Source organism: Sapajus apella, unplaced genomic scaffold, assembly GCF_009761245.1.
Source record: "Sapajus apella isolate SASKATOON/1434 unplaced genomic scaffold, GSC_monkey_1.0 scaffold1, whole genome shotgun sequence".
NCBI classification, from domain to species: Eukaryota; Metazoa; Chordata; class Mammalia; order Primates; family Cebidae; genus Sapajus; species Sapajus apella.
Genome location: NW_022436941.1, coordinates 51488405 through 51504802, shown reverse-complemented (window position 1 = coordinate 51504802; position 16398 = coordinate 51488405). Strand labels below are relative to the sequence as shown.

The 16398-nt window shown below is 35.6% G+C and overlaps 1 protein-coding gene across 34 annotated transcripts in view; it reads right to left on the bottom strand.

Annotated features, from left to right (window-relative positions):
* Nucleotides 1–4863: 4863 nt before the first annotated feature.
* The window catches only part of MEF2C (myocyte enhancer factor 2C), a 181320-nt gene continuing 169785 nt past the window's right edge, over nucleotides 4864–16398 (bottom strand). For 23 of the 34 annotated variants that reach the window (XM_032278427.1, XM_032277247.1, XM_032277232.1 and 20 more), the window contains 3 exons: nucleotides 15789–15918; nucleotides 15084–15219; nucleotides 4864–9570 (listed from right to left, as the gene is read on the bottom strand). In XM_032278427.1, coding sequence (XP_032134318.1) covers nucleotides 9249–9570; nucleotides 15084–15219; nucleotides 15789–15918 — 588 coding nt within the window. In that variant the 3' untranslated portion in view covers nucleotides 4864–9248. The remainder of the gene's footprint in view (nucleotides 9571–15083; nucleotides 15220–15788; nucleotides 15919–16398) is intronic. The other 11 variants (XM_032278763.1, XM_032278601.1, XM_032278834.1 and 8 more) reach the window with 2 other exon arrangements.

The following is a 16398-nucleotide window of genomic DNA, read 5'->3' as shown; positions in this document are numbered from 1 at the left end:
AAACATAGCTGATGAATTTGAAAGTACCACAAAGTAACATAGTCTCCATGCAATTTCAGCTGATTTTTATGGACACAGGAGTTGGTAAGGATGACATGCTTTCTGTGTTCTAATACTATAGCTGGGTTGATCATGGGGGAGCAGCTTACAATGACATTGAGCAAGGAAGCAACAGAAATTCAGCCAAGATCTCTAGATTTATAGTCTTAATATTAGATGGCTGATAGGATAAACATTATTAACTATGCAGAGTAAATTAAACCTTATAGGATGAATTCTAAATTCATATTTGTGATTTAAATATAGAAAACTGCTTGCTTAAGTGAGGCTTGCCGGCCAGTTAATGTAATCAATAGAGAAGCAAACTGCTAAGCTTAAGGTTGTGGTCCTGTCATCCAGAACTGACAGCTGAGGCCTCCTGTACCTGGAGAATCTTAGAGGCAAGCCTATGACTCCTGAGGTTTGCTCAACACACTGGCATTTCCCAAAGGCCTCTTCATTAGAGGAGAGTTTCCTGTAAATCTATTTAGTGTGTGGCATTTGCTTTTTTGGGGAAGGCTTCTTTCCAGACTAAAACCTTAAAAAAAAAAAGTAGCATATTCATATTGTTCAAAAATAAAAATGATATTTAAAAGCACACGTTGTTAAATCTTTCCTCTCATTCACCTCTTTCCGCACCCCTTGCCACATTGGTAACTACTTTCTTCATTTCTGATTTCTGTTTTTTTGTTTTTGTTTTGTGTTTTTTTTAGATGGAGTCTTGCTCTGTCATGCAGGCTGGAGTACAGTGGTACAATCACGTCTCACTGCAAGCTCCGTTTCCTGGGTTCAAGCAATTCTCCTGCCTCAGCCTCCCAGGTAGCTGAGAATAACCACACCTAGCTTGTTTATTTATTTATTTATTTATTTATTTATTTATTTATTTATTTATTTTATTTTTAGTAGAGATGCGGTTTCACCATGTTGGCCAGGCTGGTCTTGAACTCCTGACCTCATGATACACCTGCCTTGGCCTCCCAAAGTGCTGGGATTACAGGTGTGAGCCACTGCTCCCAGCCTTACTTTCTTCATTTCTTTGTGTATTCTTCTAGGGTTTCTTGACGCAAATAAGCAAACACTGTTTTGGTCTCCTTTTCTTACCTGAAAGGTAGCATGCTCTATACACTGCTCTATTACTGCTTTTTACTTAACAATATGTTCTGGAGTTTTCCATGTCAGTACATAGAGGCTTTAGTTTGTTTTGTGATTTTTAAACAATAGTTACATGGTATCAATTGGGAGGATGTCCCACAATTACTTAAGCATTCCTGTGGGAATAGGCACCTTCCCTATATTTTGATCATGAATATTACATGTAAGCTTTTGCATGCAAATGGGTTTGCATTTCCAAACAGGGCTCTCTCATTTGTAAAAACAAATGAGCACATCTTACAGAATACTTATAGAAAAAAATCATTTGAATTTGAAAGTAATTGTTTCTGTAACTATCACTTCTAGAAAAGCCTGTATTTTGATGTGATTAGCACCAGTAAGGGGAAGCTTTGGATAAATACCTGCACAGCTTGGCTTTCTCTGTAAGTAGAGTATGTGCTTTGAACATCAGCAAAATAGGGTTCTACCAAATTATCTTTTGGGAATATAATATTCCTACAGAAATAAAATAGCACACTGTGGTCATTGTAGGAAAAATCAGAACTTTGTTGATTCTTTTATTGTCATTTTACAGAGTAGCATTGTGTTTGCTTTGAGTAACTTGTGGGAGAATGGGGTCCCAATTTTTTTAGTGATTAGCACCTATCAGTCTTAATGGACCCTCACAGCAACCCTCTGAGTTAGTAATAAACACTGTGAGTTAGAGAAACTCAGTGCTTAGAGAGAATAAATAACTTGATGAATGCTACTTAGCTTCTGAGGGGCATAGTTGGTTTTTTGTTTTGTTTTGTTTGAGATGGAGTTTCGCTCTTGTTGCGCAGGCTGGAGTGCAATGGCATGATCTCAGCTCACCACAACCTCCACCTACCAGGTTCAGGTGATTCTCCTGCCTCAACTTCCCAAGTAGCTGGGATTACAAGCATGTGCCACCACGCCCGGCTAATTTTGTCTTTTTAGTAGAGGTGGAGTTTCTCCATGTTGGTCAGGCTGGTCTCGAACTCCCAGCCCCAGGCAATCCACCCGCTTTGGCCTCCCAAAGTGCTGGGATTACAGGTGTGAGCCGCCACACCCGGCCAAGTTGGTTTAATTATTAACCAAGACCTCTGAAAAAAACTGCACCCTTGTCACAGTGTCATCAAGCAGATTAAATAAGATAATGTAGGTCAAGTCCATTGTAGTGAAGGGACTGTTAGTGTCATGCCCCCACTCACAGGCCAACTTCAGCGTCTATTTCCTCAGGTTGTCCCTGCCATTGCAACCTTCCAGGCATTGGCTCTCCCTTGGTGGAGGATGTCAAGGAAACTAACAAGGCCCCCACATTTCTGGTCCTGGAGTGTTTAAGCAAAGTGCTCGCCTAACTACTTTCTGTTCCATGCAGAATTGTCCCATGAGTAGTTCATGTTTCCTCCCATTTCAGTCTGGCCCTTGTACTGAGTTGCCAGATTCAAAGGGTAAGTATCCTTTCCAGAAGTTGGGTACTAAAAATGGGTATGTGAGGGCTGGAAGTTCTTCCTCCAGTCTGAAGCAATCCAGACTGGGGAAGCGATAGAGCTGACAATTTGGCAGCGAAGGTTATCGGTAAGAACAGAAACTATCGGTAAGGCCAGAAACAATGACCTTTTCCCCATGTTTTCCTAATTCTAACTCTTGACAAAAGTTCCCAGGAAGGAGGCTGGGCTTGTGACAGGAGAGGTTAAAGAGCAGCCTCATTTTTGGTGATGGTGATATTTGCTCTCAGGCAATAGGACAGTTGGAATCTAAGGGATATGCACAGTAGGGAAGTGAAGTTGGCTTTCCTCCTTCATCACTGGATCTTGTTTAGAAGTCAATCTGCAAGGATAACACATAGGAACGATGCCATAGAAATATGCAAACAAAATGGAAAAAGGGTTTTCTCAAATCGCAAGATGAAAATTCAGATGCTCTGTTCTGAATAGGGTTCCTTTGCCAAATTCAGTAACTCTATTTAATCCAGACTTCCAAACATAATTGAAATTTTAAAAACCCTACACATCCAAATCAGACCAGCATTAACTGATATTCTGAGTTTATTCTAACTGAATGTAAGTCAAACTCAACATACTGAAACGGAAGTGACTACCCTCCTCACAAAGCAGGGACCTCTCAATTTCCAATGTGGACATTACTTGCATCCTAATCATTTAAACCTAAAATTGCAAACTTTAACAATTCCTTAACTATCACCACTCCTACCATTAATCTAACCATTTACTGAATTCTGACAATTTTCTCTCTCCTAAATCTTTCAACTTAAGACTTTTAAATTTGTGATTATATAATCAGAGGCAAACTAACTCTTCCAGTCTTGTCTCTTACTGCTCCCCTACACAGAGCTATACTTTACCTAAACGGAAAGGCCCACAATTCCTGCAAGTTTATCTCTTGCTTTCCCATCTCTGTACCTTTGTATCTACTATTTCTTCCTTGTAGAATGCCTTCATCCAGGGATGGTGTCATAACTCCAGGGCCCAGTGCAAAATGAAAATGTGGAAGTACTTGTTGAAAAAGCAAAACACAAGTTTCCCTCTATTAAAGGTGCTAAAATATAAAACCTTTCACTTTTTCCTATGTATCTCCTCTGCTCAGGCACATGACTATTGTCCTATTGGACTTTACTTACAACATTCAAACTCAAAGTTATTAAGAATTTCAGCATAATGATAGCAGAACATTAAACCAAAGGCCATGTGTGACTGCAGGGGTCACATGCCCACAAACAGCCTTGAACTCATCCCCTTCTGGGCCTTTCTCAAGCCTGCCCACCTTCAAAATCAAGTCAAAGGCTGCCTCTGTTGGGTGGATTAGGAAGTGTCCATACTCTGAGCCTCTGCTCTGCTCCCAGGATGGCCAAAGTGACTCCCTGGTAGTACTTTGTAGACTTCCCTGAGAATGCTTTTTATCTCCTATTAGTTTATAAGTTTCCTAAAAGAAACGGCTGCATCTTCATTTATCCTGGAATCACCACGAGTTACATATGATAACTACTTAATAAACATTTGCTGAAAATGAATACAAGAGAACAAAGCAAAAAGCACTGCTATTTTGAAGCCATATGCAACATTTCCCTGAACTGTGTTCTTTTTGGAGAAGATCTCGCTACCAATGCAAAAGTCCAGGTTCTCCAGCTGGCTAACTGGTGCTGTTTTGTTTTCCTTTTCAGTTTTTAAATTAATCTATATATTTGATAGTCTCTAAAAGTGTATGAATTCGCTAATTTACTCAAATATTTATACATAAGCCTATGTTTTCAACCTTTAGAAATTATTTTGATGAAGAAAAAAGGAAGTGCTTTTGGAAACACTTTCTACAGATTTCAGTTAAAAATGACATTTTATGGTACTGCTTTCTACAGTGACTTTTGGAAAATTCTGTACATTTAAACAGGTTATCAAAGATCTTCATGGAACTTCTTTGGTAAAGAAGTTGAACCATTCAATAAGAACCTTAAACTTCCCACACTGGCTGAATACTGTAATACCCTAAGCACTGTTATCCAATTCACACCCCTCCCACACGAACACACATATCCATCTTTTCATATAATATTTTGAGTTGAAAACTGAGAAAGCTCATTTGTGCTTGTGGCATAAGCTGCTTTTTTTTTTTTTTTTTTTTTAAAAACACAATAAAATGGAATAAATTTAAACAGCAAAACATTAATTAAAAAAAAAATGCACCACGGACACTGCATCACTAAGAAAGCCAGTAACTTTACTGAATTGTCTGCAAAATACAAATTATACCTTATTTCCAGCAGGAGAAACTTTTGAAAATTTCCCACTTTTATTCACTACAGACAGCTGAATTAAGTCCCTTGAGATACACAGATGTGGTTTAACTTAGTTATAACATCTTGTCATCTAGTGGCGACAAAGTCCAGCTTATGCCGCTGTGAGCCTCTATTTGAATATTTGTTGCAAATGCTTGTATGCCCTCATTTACAAGCGATTTTAATTACTGTCATTTAATGGAAACAAGTCCCCAGAAAAAGAAAAAGAAGAAAAATGATACAGCAAACCATCTGAAGCAATCCAAGTCCTATGCCTACAGCGACCCAGGTCTACTTTGCTCAAAGAGAACACTGGTACTGCATTCAAACCACAACAGAATCCGTCACTTAACTGACCTCTCTGAATTAAACTGAGGTATGAATCAATTTGAGGTATGAACAGGGAAGGCAAAATGCAATACCAGATTATGAAAATAACCAAAATGGACAAATTTGATGTAGAAGATATGTGGCTTGGATTGCTCCACATCTTTGGTTAAAACATATTAAGAAAAGCCTTTAATTACATCTGTAGTCTGAAGCATTCTAACAGACACCAGTATTCCAGCAATCTTCAAAAGATCTGTAGTGGCAGGAAATTAACGCCATAAAAGTGACGACATCATGGCAGATGGCACGAACGAGAACAGATGAAGTATGCCATGCTTAGGCAACAGCCTTTATTGAGGGTTCAAGTGGCTTCTTCTTTAAAAAAATGTTTTTTAAAGAAAGAACTACAAAGCATTTACTCTCTGGAAAAACAAACAGCAAAATAAAGAGGGCAAAAAATGCTATCTCTAAGTTAAAAGATGGGTATGTAAGAAAAACAAATACATAAAAGTGTGAGAGGGCAGACATTCTTTTAAAAAGTGTCTTGGAATTTTGTTTTTTCATTCTCACTTTAGTTAACCTTTAAATGATCTGAGGATGACAGGTATTTTTATATTCATCATTACAAAATGCTAAATTCCACCTTTGGGAAAAAAATAAGCCATTTTACTAAAAAACACAATTTTTAAAAAGGTTGAAATAAACAGCCTCCACGCACCAATGCATACAATATACAGGTTGTGCAGCTTACGTATATTGCATCACTGTTACCAGTATTCAAGCTTAATATTACCAAAAATCTCTTAAAATAGGATTAGATATAATAATACTTGCAGCCGTGTAAAATGCCACTTATGGTTCTTTTACTTGCAATGAAGAATGTTGCCTAAAATGTTACTCTAGGACGGGTAATGTAAAATAATACTCCCTCAGGGCTCTGCCCTAAAGTCCAGAATACAAAGGATTTACTGTGATTAAAAACCATACTAGCTCTGCAAATACAATAAATGGTAAATTACAGATAAGGTATAAGAGTAAAGATAGACCAAGATTGTTTACAGAAAGTGACTCATCACAATCAAAATTGTGCTTCTTCTCATTAAATCATCTTTAAAAAATTCTCAGATTCTCCCTTTGCTATCTTGCCACCACTTTATAAGAATTCAGTAGTGGGAACAAGAGATGACTGGCATCCATTTTCAAGTGATTCTGTTCTCTTCATGTTCTTAGAAAACTATTGTCAGAACTGCTATAAATAGCCAAGGCTTCTGCTGGTACTTTAGCTTACTTTATCTTCAGCATTAAAAATTCACTTTTTCTTTGTTGCTGAGGCAAATTGCAGGTAGAAAAACTAATATGGCTATTTCTTCATATTTTCATATAATGACCCTTTCCCACCCACTGGTATCTACTGATATTGATATCCTAAAGTATTTTGAAATGACAAAGAACATTCGTGACATGTTTGCATATTTTATACACATCAAGTTAAAAGGATGGTTTGTAAGGATGGGATCAAGTCTATGGTGAGGAAAATTATTTTCTTATTTTTTTCCTCTGTGTGTGTGTGTGTGTGTATGAGTGTGTACATTTTCAGGGATGATTTTGTTTTTCCTCTGCATAAATGTTATTCTTTCATGTTCCATGGATACCTTGAGTAGTGGGATATATATGAAATGGTTGATAGATTTTTTTTTTTTTTTTTTTTTTTAGTATATAAAACATTAGTACAAGGCAGGCTAGCATCCTATATGGATACAACCAAAGGTGCATTGTGGTCAAATTGTGGATTTCAGATCAAGTTAAGAAAAATATAGCCTAGTTAATAAGGTCTCTTGGCTTCTGCCACCCAGCGGCAGCCTTTTACAATGAGAAACACATAGCAACTATGCAAGTAAAAGAGAAAAAATGGATAAGAAATGTCCTACACATGATATAGCAATGTTGATATTACTGCCTATATCTTCTTTGCTGTGTATGGCAATGCATATGATTGGAGATGAATCGACAGATCTTCACATTCCAAGAGAAGGAAAATCTTTCCTAGACTGAAATATCTTTTAAACAATATATATTGACTTTTTTATGGCACTCAGTTATTAAAGGGTCTGAAAATTAATCCCTTAGAGACGAATATTAGACAAGAGTCATTTTTTTTAAATTAAAAAAAGGGACATAGAGAGGTTCTTTATGGGATTTCTTGAAATGGCTATTAAATCTCTTTATTGAAGAAAAAATAGATGACATACATGCTTTATGCAGAAGTGACATTTGGGGGTCCTGACACACCGGGATTGTTCAACAGTCCTATATTGCTGACAAGATTGTCAAGGGTCAGTTAAAATAATTAAAAACGGATGACAAAGCAACTATCCCTTTTACCTGTTTCCTTCTTGTCTAGCACCCAGTCTTTCACATTTTTCTTCTGTGGGAATTTATAACTTATTCACCAAGTAAATTCCATATCACTTGTTTCTAGGGCCATATTTGCAGGACATGTGCCCCAACAAAGCTTCTCTATTCTGGGCATATTTCTAAAAAGCATATCAAATTCTAGGCTGAAAACCAACCAGATGATTTAGAATATGGGCAAGTTAGGATATGCACTTACTGAATTCCAAGATGCATGGTGAAATGGTGAGATCAGAAAGGGGCCCTGCATTTGATAAAAATGCAAAAAACAAAATAAAAATAGCATGAAAGAAACTAGTATATACAATGGATGTCAGTTGACCCAATAGATTGCTAATGTATTAAAAACAATTTAGGGTGTTGCAATGTGATATGTTCTAACCCCACAGGTTATCCTTTTGACAGCTGACCTTAAACTTATAAAATGTATGCAGAGTAAAAGAAAACAGAAAGAAAATAGTTACTCAAATGTGCAACTGCACAAATATACCCCCCTCCCGCTATTAAGATAACAAAACTTCTGCTATTACCATAATATTATATATATTAGAAAGCTATACACAAGCATGTTAATTTCACAGATTTTTTTAAAAGATTCTTAATATTTTATATAATTAGAAATACACATTTCAAAAACAAAACTTCTACAAAGAGAAAACAGTTATCTTGGTTAGCAAAGCATGGAGTTCTTCATGGCTTAGGGTAGTGCTTTCTATACAAAAAGTCCTTTTTGGTTTTTTACAGGACTGTTTAAAATATTAGCGAAGCTATCAAGGGGAAAAAAACACATTTTGGCTTAAGTAAACTACAAAAAGCCACAAATGCTTTGCAAACTCTGTCTTACCTTTTATATGAAAATAAGCAAAATGTAATGTACATATTTTTATATTTTTATTTAATAAGAGATGCAGACCCAGATTTATTTATTTATTTAATTAAATACGTTAGCCCTCCAACGCCACATTTTTTTTTTTTTTTTAAATAGGTATGGTCCTCGTTTAATGGTTTTTGATCCTTTTTAATGAGTGCCATACGCCAATGATATGCTTGCAGGTTTGTGAGCATTCTTGGGATGTCAGGTGACCTGGCGTGTTCCTAACATTTACCAATGGCCACCCATTACCGGGTCTGTCCAAGCATCTATACATTTTTCTATATGTTGCATAACAGCTGCTCTCTCTTTCAGTAAAGATCTGCCGCTTTTGGCAAATGTTTCCTTTTGTCTATTTACATGTAAATAACGTTGAACCTGCAACATGACACTATCTATTGTAACATACATTTTGCAAAGGAGCACAACAGTGAAAAGAAGTTAGCCTTAAAATCTATTTTGTACAAGTGTTCTGTTGTACAACTCAAGTGCTAAGCTTATCTCAGCATTTCTGTTTATCTTTATACTGTATCACTGAGGCAATTTAAAAGTACTTTTACAAAACAGAGTACCTGACTTTTTTTTTTTCCACACACGGCACATATAATGCATATCGACCCCCCTTCCCCATTAAGGTATAGCACACACACACACTGCAAGAAAAAAAAAAAAAACTATTAAGTAATAATCTGATCATGTTGCCCATCCTTCAGAAAGTCGCATGCGCTTGACTGAGGGACTTTCCCTTTCGTCCGGCGAAGGTCTGGTGAGTCCAATGGGGGAGTGGAATTCGTTCCGGTGATCCTCTCGGTCGCTCCCGTCGTACGAACTGCTACAGCTGCTCAAGCTGTCAACAGGAGATCTCCCCGCCTCGTGGCGCGTGTGTTGTGGGTATCTCGAAGGGGTGGTGGTACGGTCTCTAGGAGGAGAAACAGGTTCTGACTTGATGTTGAGGCTTTGAGTAGAAGGCAGGGAGAGATTTGAACTCTGAGATAAATGAGTGCTAGTGCAAGCTCTGTAGGAGGAAAGGAAACCCAGTTACAGATGAAGGAGGCCTGGAGGCCCCAGGAACTCACAATTACATCAAACATCAGCTTAAAGACTCGCATAGACACCAGAGCATGCCCAGAGTGAAGATAATGTGCTTGGAAGCACTTAGGGGCATCGCCTTCTTGGAGCGATTTAGGATGCCTTTGTTGATTTGCCCGGTAGTAATTACGGTATTTAACTGGTCCAGGCCTTATGAATCATATTTCCAGTCTCTGACAGGTTCCCTAAACATATAGGTTACCATTTCAGAAAGGTTTAAGACACAATGGAAAAAGCATTTTCTGTGTTCATGGAATCTACACCTAGACTAGTTCCAAAATTAAATTTCTAAGCCTTTAGATACTGTGTTTAGCTCTGGAAATAGAATTCTTTGATTTACTAATGCTTGTGTTTGAATATTATTTTTAAAAGCTTATTATCGATATAAATATTTTCCCTCCAATTAATAAGCACATAGTCTTCAGAGAAAGTGAAGGGAGTTCAAATTTTAAATGACGAGAACGCAAATGCTACACAATAACTGTATCTGGTAAAAAGCGTGGGAGAATGGAAAAAAGGGATGGGGGAGGGAAATTGAAAATTATCTGCAGAAAGTTTAAATGTTGATTTTAAAACACTTAGACTTTCTACTCCATTAAAATTATTAAGTAATTTGACTTTCTTCCTCCTTTTGCAGTTACGGGAGATGCAAATACTCTCTATTTTCCACAATTACCTCAATTGTATTAATGTTAGTCACTCCCTGAGGGGGTACTTAGGCTATCACTCCTCTTATTTACCATAGTCATTAGTTGATAAACCTGGTGTTGCTGACAAGCAGGATGTAGTGTGATTTTACTGTGTTTATAATCCTTAATCCTCATATATTCCCAAAGAGAATAACTTGTCCTCCTTCCAAAATGTGGGAGAATTTAGATACTTGGAATTCTAGAGAAAAAAGCATTAAGCCCTTAAGTGTAGATTAGCAATCACAATGACTTTGATCAGGATAAACCATAGTAACATTGCCGGCATCAATTTTAAGATGCTTTTACTCTTCTTACACTCTAATTACACTGATTTCCACAGCTAGAGTCAGCATTACTTGACCATATTGTCAAGAGAGTATGGTACTCTCTTTCACTGAGAAAGAATCCAAGTAAAGAATTATCCATACAGACACACCCATTTTAAACAAAGGAAAGCAAGCCTACTCACTAATGTATGTAATTAGGCTGCTTTCCAGGGGAGAGAATTAGTTGGCACTAACAATGTCGTTATGAGCAGTGAGGGAAAGAGCATATATTTCAGAAAAAAAAGTGGAGTAACTTGGGGCTGGCTTTTTGGGAGATGCAATACAAACTCAAGATGTATAGAGATATAAAATTAGTCAGAAATGAGTTTATCTGAGTGATGTTTTATACAAAAGCACCACCTACTGGCAAAGAATTACTTTCCTTCTCCTATTAATAAACAGATGAGCTAATGTAGAGAACAATATAAAGGAGAATTATTTGTTCCCTTAATAAGTGTTTCTTTCTCTAGTTTTTATGATCTTATATAATCAAAGCAGTGTTAGCATTTACATCAAAAAACTACACTGAGTATATATAATTTTCAAACACCTGTTTATATTTGGAGCTATTTATTTGTAGCCAATTATTTTATAGTCTATATTAGTTTACTAATTTCTCGAAGTTTTAATTAAATAAGCCTTGTTAAAATGGGAAGAGGGAACACCTGTATTTCAAAAGGATCCTTAATGGTAGACTATTTTATCTTGGTTCAAAGTTACTTAGTAATTCATTTTGATGTTAGAGGAAATCATCTTTTGATTTCTGGAATAAGGAAATTTCCTGGCTCTAAGAAGGACTATTTCACTAAAATTTAATTAAATGCTTCTACTATGAATCACACAACTGTTTAATAATGAATATGAATTAGGAGCCTGAAAATAAAAAGTCAATAAATGTTTTTCCTTGCCCTTTGACATACGGATTGTGTCTTCACAGGGAAACTAACAGAAAATTAGAAAAAAAATTGGTGAGTTGGACAGTCTAAGCAGTTAATCTAGATAAAGTAAGGAAAAATAACACAATCAAAATGCTGTTTTTTTTTTAAATACAGTTTTTGGAAGCTGCTTTATTCACCTCTTTTCTTCATCCCCTATGTTAACTGGGCTGTATAGGTTTAGCTAGGTATCTTCCCCATCAAAGATGTAACAACTATTGGTTATCCCTTTCTACAAACAGACTAGCTTAAATTTATCTTTTGGTGGAATTTCGTTTGACACTGAAAACACACATGAAGCATTTTGAGTAGTTCTGGGGACTAAATCCACAGTAATGAAATGTAAGTGATATCTTAGTTTCAGCCTCATTATACTGTGACGTAGGATACAAAATAGAATGGCTAGTCTCTGTTAACAAAGAAGTATTTTCTTGAAAAGAAGAAAACAGCATTAAAATCACTTAACTGCGTATATACTAGGTTCAGATATAAGCATATTGGTCTACTTGTTCTCAAGGACAAAATATAGACATAAATAATTATAGACCTGGATAATTGTGAAATACTTCATATGTGTGGGTGGTTGATAAACAGGTGGGCAGGGAGACAGAAGCCAGAAATGCAAGTTGCCCATATCAAGTCCTCTATGCAAATTTTCATCTATTACAGATGCCTTTGAATTGGGAAAACTCCTACCCTTTCCCATAATTGTTCAGAAATCAAACATGACTGTATAGTTTTATTCAAGTTTTTTACTGCCTCCGCCTGGAAATTAGACTATCAAACTATATTTAACCCAACCTTTCATAAGTCATCTCTACTCAGAGTTATCTCTCTCAGTACGTACTGAACACCCACATCAACAAAGATGACGTATGGAAATGCTTCCAGAAAACAGGTTGCCTTTTTTATTGGTGGTAGTTTAGAAAAACACTAAAACTTAGTGTAACACTAAATCAAATATTAGTATTCAAAGGACTTTCATTAACTCTTGATGGCAAGTTCCGCTGTCAGCCATCTCTCTCCCTACAGCAAATCAATTTGTGCGGCCTACTTAGCTTCGTTAGGTGGAATCAGATACTAGATGGTTTTTAACAGTATAGCTTTGAAGACTTAAAGCTTCAAAGGACAAAATGAACCCTTTTCCATGGACAAAATATAAATTCTATTTATAGTTTTGCAATTTTGAGAAAGAATTGTGGTAACCATCTTGGGCTGCTGGGAATATCTACTTGGGTGGGGCTGAAATGTATTCCATTCTGCTGAATACTCTTCCTAGCCAAAAGAATGTGAGCCCGCAACACAAATCTATGAGACTGGATGGGAGAATGTATTAATTCTTTTTTAATTGATTTACACTGTAAAGAATTAAGGATGCTCGTGTAAATTATTTTACATAAGTATTGCAACTTGGGCCTTTTAACAAAACTGTTTAACATTTAATGGTGTGAACATGAGGTAGTCCATGTGAAGGAACTCCTTTCAAAAAGTTACTCTGTGTGTGATTGTGAGAGGGAAAGTGTATGTGTGAAGCAGCGAGAGAGAGGAGGGCCAACGGTGGAAAGACCGGAAGGGTCTTTCCATTGATTTGAGGGGTAAGGGAACCGATTAAGCGCAATTAAAACTCACAGACAAAACTAAGAGTCAAATTAAGCACAACAAAATTCAGCGTTGAAAGAAACAGCTGAACAAAATGCTTCATCTTTGGCTGTTGTAATTCAGTTCCTTTCTAGTCTAATGCTGTCATTTCTTTCTCATTTACTGAAACCTCTATTACAGGCAGCAGAGAATTAGATTTATCCTTTGTAAAGGAAAAGGTTTTAAAATTGTGGTACAGTTAAAATATGTAAATAAATATGTGTTTATACGTAAAAATGTAAATTATCAGGTACTATTGAAAACAAAAAAAGCCACATTCAGGGAAAATAATATGGCTTTTGACACTGATAATTTTTAGGGAAATCTAGCCCTATAATAGATGAATTTTGTGAAAAAAGGAGAAATACGCAATTATGTTTAATTTTGACAAGAATCATGTTCAGTGGATTCCCTGCTAAGCCACAGCAGTAGATATTTTGTATAAAATATGTATACCTGTACATATTTTTTAGTTTCCTGGATCCTATTATGTGCTTGGTGATAATTACCTGAAAATGTTCCCATAATTAATGTCTGCTTGAATAGTTAACATTCCAGGGAAAATTTAAGTGTCCTAAAAAGATAAAACTCTGTTGCTGATCAATATGTAATGTATCTTCAAAGTTAACTATCTTTCAAGAAAGCAGAGCAACAGTGTCACGTGAATTTATCTTACTATTTAACTGAAAGGTCAGATTTTCAATGACAGTGATTAGTGAGTAGGATGAACATAAGCAAACAGTGTATGGGTGAATATTTCATAATCAGATCACTAATATATGCTAAATCAGTGTCATGTGAATGCTAGTTGGTGGGGAGAGACAGAGCACCAACAGATGTAAGAGCAACAAAATTATGGTATAAATCAGTGACTTTTATACTAATCAGTGTTTCATTCTATCTCCTTAGAAATGTGGATGTGGAACTAGTTAACTAATACAGCTAACTGATTAACAATAACCAAATGGCTCAGCAGAAAACTAAAAGTGGGCTACATATATGGAATGTTTTTAAAATATAAAAGCTTGTTATCTTCAAATATTTTATATCTTCCTGGTATTTTCTTTTGAAGATTAATTGCAATTTTGGCGTTATTAAACTTACAGTCAGGTTTTCAGTTTATGTTTTAAGCTTTTTTTAAAAAATGGTTTCTTTTATATGAAGTAGTGTGAATTGCGAATTCAGAGCTTTTAAAGGTTTGAACGTTTCCATACATAAGTGACAGGAGTAATTTCTACGATAAAGACATATCTTAAAACTACCACAAGGGGGCAGAAAGACACATCCTCTGACTTCATAAAACAAAAATTATTTTTATACCCATATTTAGGTAATTAGTATTATATGTACTAATTAGTATTATATACATATATTTTCATACAATATCTGTAAATACACAACTATACTATGAGTACATTATAAATACATGAAGCCTGTGCATCAATTGGCTTGTTGGTCCTATGTGTATTGGGATACCATTAGCATAAACTATATGGTTTATTTTAAAAGAGAAAGATTATTAAATATCTCAAAAATTAAGCTTATACTATAAATGCCTTCTTATGTCCCACATGAACTGTGTGCAAACTAAATGAAAATTCTATCACTGACAGTAGTGGAAACAAAGGTAGCCTAAAACAATAAGAATTTACCTCATTATTACAGAGCTCGCTGTAAACGAGTATATAAGATTTAAGCTACTTGAAAAGTATTGATGTGAAAATTACACTTGGATTTCAATAAAGTAGAATTTTATATCTGCTAATGGGATATTAAAGCGTCTATTTAGAAATTGTCATTTGTTATTTAAAATGTATTCTAAAATTATATTATAAAAATAATATTGCTTACCCCAATTGACTGAGGGCAGATGGTGGCATGTTATGTAGGTGTTGCTGTTGCCAGCCAGTTACTGAACCAAGGTGAAGAGCGCTGGCGGTGTTAAACCCAGACAGAGATGACAGGTCTGCACTACTCAGAGAGTACTCTAGATTAAAGAATAAAACAACAAGGGAAAATATTAAATTTAGAAATTATCAAATGGTAAATACAATAAACATTTTCAATTTCTTAAATATTCTATCAGGATTATTGTTATACTTTTTTAATTTTAGGGAGAGGGGAGATAAAGCATCAGTGATAATTTTAAAAGAAATATACTGTAAACCAAAAATAACGATTCCATGACTGCTTTAAAGTAGCATATTCTGCAATTCTAGTTCATTAGAACTACAATCTAGTATAAAAGTATGTATATATTTGATGATGCAGAAATGTTAGAGAAAGTGAGCTTTTTATTACATCAAAGAAATAGCTCAATTTTCTTGAAATTGTTCTCTATTTTGAACTAGGGTTGGGTAAATAAAACTTTCAGTCAGTTAAGAAAGAAAAATGTGGATATTCACTTTGTCTTAGTAAGCAATGAGTAATGTGGCAGTGCTGTGGACAGCGCAAATACTAAATAAAGCTTCCTAATAGAGTAAAAGATAACTTTTTAATCTTGCTTTTCAATAAAAAGTATTTAGTGTACTAATTGCACACGACAAAGCTACTCACCGGTACCATATGTTGTTGAAATGGCTGATGGATATCCTCCCATTCCTTGTCCTGGTAAAGTAGGAGTTGCTACGGAAACCACTGGGGTAGCCAATGACTGAGCCGACTGGGAGTTATTTATCCTTTGATTCTTTTAAAGTAAATAAAAAGACATTATTGATGGAATTTTTTAAAAAGTTAAAAATATTATATTTCAGCATTAGTTTTGCACATAGAGAGATAACTTGGTACAAATCTCATGAAATTAATCATTTAACATGTATCTCTATGAACTCTGCCAACCCTATCATTTACAATCCTTCAAGAGACCAGCTGTTGCCATAGTAACCCATTACATCAGTATCTCCTAGGCAACTGAACTAGTAACAAGTACCATAGCTTTATTATGGGTAAAAACAGACTATGTTGAAAACTGATGAAATATGTATACTGTACTTCCATTGTTTCAGTTTTTATTCAAATGCAAATTTTAAAAAAATTAAAATCAACCATGGTAGTTTTTATGTTCAGTTCTACATGCAGCAGAGAGCAAATAAGTAGGGGCTCATGTTATATTCTGACCAGCAGGTGGTGCTCTGACCACTTTGTTCAGATTCTTCTAAATTTCCCT